The sequence below is a fragment of the Oreochromis niloticus genome, linkage group LG1 (assembly GCF_001858045.2).
Source record: "Oreochromis niloticus isolate F11D_XX linkage group LG1, O_niloticus_UMD_NMBU, whole genome shotgun sequence".
Taxonomy (NCBI): Eukaryota; Metazoa; Chordata; class Actinopteri; order Cichliformes; family Cichlidae; genus Oreochromis; species Oreochromis niloticus.
In genome coordinates this window covers 1,182,517-1,189,728 of record NC_031965.2, presented here as the reverse complement: position 1 = coordinate 1,189,728, position 7,212 = coordinate 1,182,517, and the positions used below count along the sequence as shown (strand labels likewise).

The following is a 7,212-nucleotide window of genomic DNA, read 5'->3' as shown; positions in this document are numbered from 1 at the left end:
CTTCGCTGGAGTCAAACGCGGCACCGCCGTATCGATTAGACTAATCTAGAAAGATAAAAGTATTTTTTTACCCCCATAAACCAAAAATAAGCCCAGAATTTAATGTCTCTCAAATTTATGATCGACTTATTTCTAAAGTCATTTGTTCTCTCAGTGTTGTACTGAACATGTGACAGATACGTATTTTTTATGTTTCTCTGTGTATTCATACTGTTCACCAACAAACTTTAGAAGTGTGACATTATGCGTCTAACAAACAAACAGACCCGAAGAATAACAATAATACTAATAATACAGTTTTTGTCAGGTTTGAGCTTCTGTGTGTAGACTGCAGTCACAGGTCGTGACGACAAACATCTGATCTATTAAAGTAAACAGACACGTGTAATATGATGGCGTTTAAAAGGATCAGAAAACAAAGAAATGCCAACTCTTACATTCTGAGAGCACGCTGTGTGTGTGTGTGTGTGTGTGTGTGTGTGTGTGTGTGCTGAACATATTGAATGGGAAACATGTAAATAATCCATGATAAATGATGCTCCTAAAGTCTGGGAATATGTTGGAAGTGACACAGAAAGAAAGTCACTGCCTTACATTCATGTTGAACAGATGAAGCTTGGTTTAGACGGGAAATCTACTTCCTAACTTACATCGTAACCGGAAACTACTCTTATCCCCACACGGCAGCCTTCCACATTACTCACTGATGTAAGTGTCTGTTTGAGAGATGGAAAAGTCTAAAGTAGGGCACAACAATCATCCGTTCATCATATGATTCTCAGCTTTCCTCGCTTAATGTGATCCCAAACAGATTTAGTCTCCCCTGCCCTCCTGCGTGTTTCCGGACTGTGATGAGTGTAATCAGTTTCACAGCCTGTCTGAGCATCCTGTCGTCTGTGAAAGTAACTTTCTCACATGTGTTAAATGCATCCCCTTTTTCATAAAGTGATTGGTCAAAGTTTGGAAGTCGACAGCTCCTCACAGGTCAGATACATCGCCTGCAGTTTTCTGCACATTCAACAGCGTGTGACATGTTTCTGTGATTTGGGAGGTTAGGAATCATCTGAGGTACATCACTGACACAGGAAGCACAGGCTACATTACTGTTAAGATTAGTTAGCAAACTCACAACAACACTGCTTAAAAAAGTCTCTTGTTACTTTCTTGATTTCAAAAACTGGTGTTGGACCTTCTGTCTGCAATAAAGCAGAAGAGAGGAGGAGCGGCCGTGCAGCTGAGACATCTCCTCCGTCCCTCCATCCTGAAGTCTACAGCTGTGTTTTTGTCAGATTGATTTTTCTTCAGCACCTACATTTTGGACAAAAATGTGTTATACTGTATGTAGTCATTAGATTTTCACATGTTCACTTTTCTATTCTTAGTTTTTTTGTATTTATCATTTTCTTCCTTCACTTACTTTTCCAACTTAAATGGTTTTGTTATATTAAACAATCCCTATTTATCTTATTCTGGGTCTTGGTGCAGCTCTTCATTTTATCTTCTGTCTGAAAGAAGTTATTTGAGCTCTTTGCATCCAGAAGATTTGAACATGAGGTGGGTGTGGCTGTCATGTTCACGGCCAGAGGCGTGCTCCTGCGTTCAGCCAGAGCTATGACTGCACTAGATTGTATAGGTTTGTGTACAGATTTGCGTACACAGACTGATTCTCAGGCAGTGTAACACATGCAAACACAATGATGTGGATAAAGCTGTGGGCGAATGCTGAGTGGCTGGAGCAGACTGGTCAGTGTTCACTGGAAATAAGAGAAGGACATGAAATAATCCAGTATGAAAAGCTCTCGGTTTCTCTTCAGCTCCTGACTCTGCTCTCCGTGGTGGCTGGCCGATGACCAACAACAGCACAAGCAAGAGCAGACCACAGAGCGGTTGTATCACATATTTTTGACACTGCCACCATCTGTTAACAGATCCTCTCTGCAGGTAGACAGGCAGTCTGTAGCTGCCCACACACTACCATCACTGAGCCATTCATTTCCCCTTCACAGAGTCGAAAAGCACTCTGAATCAGAGGACTAACCAATGAAACTCAACTTTCGTTCACAGGGATGAACTTTTACAAACACTAACCTCATTCAAACAATAAATGTATCACAGAAAATAAAGAAACACATAATTCAATTCAAATCAGTTAAATTGTGTTCCATTTTATTTATACAGCTCCAAATCACCAAAACATTTACCTCAAGGCATTTCTTGTACGGTAAAGCCCCCTGCTGTTGGTGTTCAGGGGAGGGAGACAGGACAAAAGACACACTGTGGAGGAGACCCAGAGATTCATAATAACGAATGATTAAACGCACAGTGGTGTAAAAACACATAGCATCATCATCATGGGAAGCCCCCAGCAGCCTGGGCCTATTTCTGCATAACTAACACCTGATCCAGCCCTAACTCTAAGCTTTATCATTATTAAGCCTAATCCTGAATCCAGACTGGAAGCTGCTTCCACAGAGGCAGGTCCTGGAAGCTGAAGGCTCCATTCATTGGTATTTTGTTTTTTCAGTGAAATAATTTTTGTTATTAGTCTGCAAACAGGAAGTGTACTGGGGGGCAAAAAACTGCTCTTGTAGCTCTTTTTTCTCCCAGCAGAGGCCAGCAGATACACTGGAGTGTTTGACCTGCACTGCTGACTCACTCCTGGTAACACACATCTTCCCTAAGAGTAATTTACTCTGTGAGGAGTCAAATTAAAGCCAACAATGAGCAATCACTGGAGCAGGAGAAGTAAGAGCCTGCAGTCACAGTCATGTGCTTCAATTTAAAAATAAAAAGCTTTATAAAGGATTAAGGGTCCATTAAAACCCACAATTATAAAAGCTTTAAAGAGACAAACAGATGAGAACATCTGTTACTCTGGATCTTCTGTCAGGAATGCAAAACTTAAAAAGATGTGTATGTATAAGAATTAAAGTCACAAGAGAAATGTGGCTGCTACTGAGTGTTTGCATTGATTTAGTTTTGCTTTATATTGCAATATAAGAAAGACTGATTTCCCCAAAATATCAGAATTGATGTTACAAAACACCTCCAAATACCAAAAACATCAGCAATAAGAGTAAAAAGGAAGGGAAAAATAGAAGACAGTGGACTGAAGGATCTGTGCATTCTTGGGGCAGCCTGGCTGTGATTAGCTAGACATTAGATGACTTTGTTTTAATCTGAGCTGTGTGCATTCATCCCCTGTGTGTATGCCAACGTTACCTTTCATTAAAACTTGTTTGTGAAGCAAAGAGTTCTTCAATCACATTGTCTAACAGAAATGAAAAAATACAGGTTCTTGTACACTCGCAGGTGTTAAGACATAAAAACTGTTTTGTTTCCTCCAGGTGTCTCCACTCCTGTCTGTAGGTCAGGATGTCTGCCCACAGTGTACTCATATCTGCAGTGAAGGGCACAAATCATTCATCCTGCAGCCTTCCCTTTAGGCGTTATCTGAAAGAGGCTCACATCATTTTCACATCCATTCATGTGTCAATAGTTGTTGGTATATATGCAACAAAAGGCAGCAGGAGAAAAGCTGGGGTGTCCAGAGGACTCATTCTGTGTCTTTATGTTGAAGCCTTCGATATATTTGTTGTATTCTGTTGTGTTTAGGGTTAAGGTTACTTTTCTCCAGTCTTCTTTCTTGCCATTGATGGTCTGTATCTTGGTGATTTCCTTTATTAGTTGTTTTCTAACATGCTTGTTTTGTTTTTTTACTTCTTTTCCCTCCTCTCCTTATTTTCTGTCTCAGCTCAGTTGTTCCCACCTGGTCACATCCTGTGTATATCTAATCTTGTTTTCATTGGATGTTGGCTTTTCCACCTGTTTGACCGCTTGCATTTACTCCCAATGTTTCTCCTAAACTTCATAATTTTACATACAAAACTATGTTATTGACATTTAATAATTCTGTTATCCATCCATCCATCTATTGGGTACACCCACATGCAATCATCACATCAGTTAACCTGACATGGAGTGTGAAAGTAAGCTTACAAGAAACAAACAAACAAAAACCTCCTTTTCTGATTTCTTAGTTTTTTTGCACATTTGTCACCCTTACATGTTTCAGATCATCAAACAAATTCAATAAATACAAAAGCAGTTTTTAAATGATGATTTCATTTATCCAGGGAAACAGGCATCTAAACCACAGGGGCCTGTGTGTTCAAAAGCAACTGCCTCCTAAATTTAATACCTGGTTGTGCCACTCTTGGCAACAACTTGGCAGTCTTTCACATTGCTATGGAGGAATTTTGGACATTTGTTTTAATTCAGCCATATTTGAGGGTTTTCCAGCAGACCTCAAAAACGTATTCACTAGCCTGGTTCTGCCAGAAGTCTCTTCCTGTTTGAAGAAAGTTCTTCCTCCCCACAGTTGCCAAGAGTTTACTCTTAGTGGACAATATAATCATTTTCTGTAAACGGACATAAAAGTTGGACTGACAACAGTGGAGTTCATATATATTAAGAGGAATTGTAAAGTACCACACTATAGATAAAAATGTCTTGATGCATGCTCAATCATCCAGGTAAGGAAATCCCAAAAAGTTGATTCTGTTCATCTGGACGTTTTCACTGGGAGAAACGTTTCATCACTCACTTCACGCGAAAAGGGAAAGACCATCTCTGAATGGAGGAGGGGGCCTAAGGGTCCATCTGTCACCATCTGACAATGCTGTGATTGCAGCCATTCCCCAACTCTGTGAATGGTAGTCACAGAGAGACAATTTGCATATTAATGATCTAGGAACTGACCTCCCAGCCCATTGATCCCTCAGTGGTGCCAGTTTCAGTCATTATGCAAATGTGCTGTTTATAAGGATGGAAACCTTCAGTCAGCTGAGACTGAAGAAGTCACCTGGATGATGACGAAATGTTTCTCCCACTTGTTACATGCCAAGAGAGGTCCTCCTCCTTCATTGATTGTGGTTGTCCGGTGTTGCTGTCTCCTTCCTGCCTTTGCCTCCACCATGGTGGGGGGACGTAACACCACTGAAAACGTCCAGATGAACAGAATCAACCTTTTGGTATTGATGAAAATCTCACTTTACTGCTATTTATTGTGTCTCTTCGATGATTTGTTAACTATAACTAGTTGTAGAATAGGAGCAAATACATGCCTCAGCAATGCTAATAATTTTCTGGAGAGTTTGAGATTCGTTGTCATGTAACATATAAGGACAACTTGCAACTTTAGTACTGCTTCATCATTCAAATGAAGCCTAAAATAACAGTTTTTCTGTGGTGACTGTGAGCCTTTGTTGTGAGTGTTACTCTGTGCACAGATGAAGCATTGTTCTATTCACAATCTGAACAAAGACACGTCAGTTCAGTAATCAGAGGCACACTGCCTGGTACTCACAGTGACACAGATATAAATAGACGCTTTGTGTGCCACAAACTTTTTAGTCCCACCTTTGTGTGGGACTAAAAAGTTAATACAAAAGCATTATGAGGGCTATTGTAAATGGCATTGATTGGACTCAATACCCACCAAAATCTTTCGTTTGAAAACAATTATTTTGTTTAATCAAACATCAACAGTTTTATGAACATTTTCACCATTTGAAGATGATAAATGACTCTTTTCAGGAACTCTGTGGAAAAGCAACTGACAATTTCATACTGTAAAATCTTTTTTAAGCTTCAGCTGCCTCATATAGGAAATATGATCAACATAAATTCTCATATCCCTCTCTTCTATCTGTCCAATGGCATGCTGCAACATCAAATAGCCACATCACCTGGGATCCAATCAAGTGTTTAGCTTCTTCTGAGCCACGCCTGTCACTCCTCCCACCCCATCCTGCACTGTCATGGTGATCGCTCTGGATGCAGTTGTCATGGAGATGGAAAAGGGCTCAGCGTCCATTAGTGGCACTGTTACCATGGAAATCTCTGTCTCAGCCGCTGCCTCAGTGGAGCAAACAGAACCAGAGGAGTCTGTTCAGCACCGCGGACAGCATCACCCTGGAGCTGCGTTCCAGCATAGAAACTATCGCATATTGATCGTGATTGGTGAGATTTCCTGCAGCCATCACCTTGAAGCTGCCAGGAGACAGATCACACAGGGTAAGGCAAACTCAAGTGGTTGGTGACAGCGGAGCGGGGCGATGAAACGGCTTGGTGTTTACATAGTATGTGTTCCCACTTAGTTTGGATCTCTTTATTGAACTCATAAAAACAAAAAGTCAGATATTTATTTGTTAAAAATCCAGACGCAGTCCCGGAAAGAACTTCAATTTTTAATTAGCTGCAGAAGAGTGCATTAACTTTTAATAATTCCCCTCAATCTAAAAACACTGCAGTGCAAACTTAGATAAAACTTCAATAACTACAAATCCAATTATTGCCAAAATATTATTTGTAACAAATGTACAGATTGGCATCTTTCACTTTTTTATTAATCCAGCTATTTTATTAGTGAACAGTGCACATAAGCAGCATGTTAATGTTGTAGTTTTATCGTGTTCAAATGTTAATGCAGCAATAAATAAAATGTACCAAATATAATATTAAAGGGAAATGTGTGCAGTAATTAATTTTCTTAATTTTTTACTTATTCTTTCATTAATACTGCTACTTGTTCTTCTGCTCATAAGAACAATGAATAGCTTTGTTTGTTTGTTTTTAATTGTTTGTTTATGGCAGTTTTGGTCCTCCATAAATTTAGAAAAACAAACAAACAAGCAAAACTTTTCTCACTGTCAGAGAAATGTAGTAAAATGTTGTGAGGGCATCCTGGACTCTTGATTCTGAGCATTATTCCTGCTGTGTGTTCCAAAAACAGGTTTACGCTCCTGGAACGTTGATCTGGCTGTTTTTGACCTGGATAAAGAGCTGCAGCTGTTTGAAGCCAGGCACACTGCACAGTTTTCCTCGCAGGTCAAAGGTCAGTGTGTTCATCGTTATCTTCAATAAAGTTGACATGGTGGATTTTTTGGACTTCAAAGGTGAAAGTGTGACACAGACAGAGTGTGGCATGCTTTCTATACTTGCTGCTGTGTGGGATGTGGATGGGCCCGGGTTTCAGCTGAACTTTCTGAACAGTTTAATTTCAGGTAGAGCAGGTCATCTGCTAATTGGAAGGTTGGCGGTTCAATCCCTGGCTGCTCCTGTTTGCATGCAAAAGTGTCCCCGGGCATGACGCTCACCCTCGAGTTTCTCCGATGTGTTGAATGGAGTGTGAATGTTAGATAGAAGGGA

The 7,212-nt window shown here is 40.2% G+C and overlaps 1 protein-coding gene across 1 annotated transcript in view; it reads left to right on the top strand.

The window, feature by feature from the left end:
* Positions 1 to 5,855: 5,855 nt before the first annotated feature.
* The window catches only part of map1aa (microtubule-associated protein 1Aa), a 46,596-nt gene continuing 45,239 nt past the window's right edge, over positions 5,856 to 7,212 (top strand). The window contains exons 1-2 of the mRNA XM_005461637.4: positions 5,856 to 6,078; positions 6,797 to 6,898. Of these exons, the coding sequence (XP_005461694.3) occupies positions 5,856 to 6,078; positions 6,797 to 6,898 (325 nt within the window). The remainder of the gene's footprint in view (positions 6,079 to 6,796; positions 6,899 to 7,212) is intronic.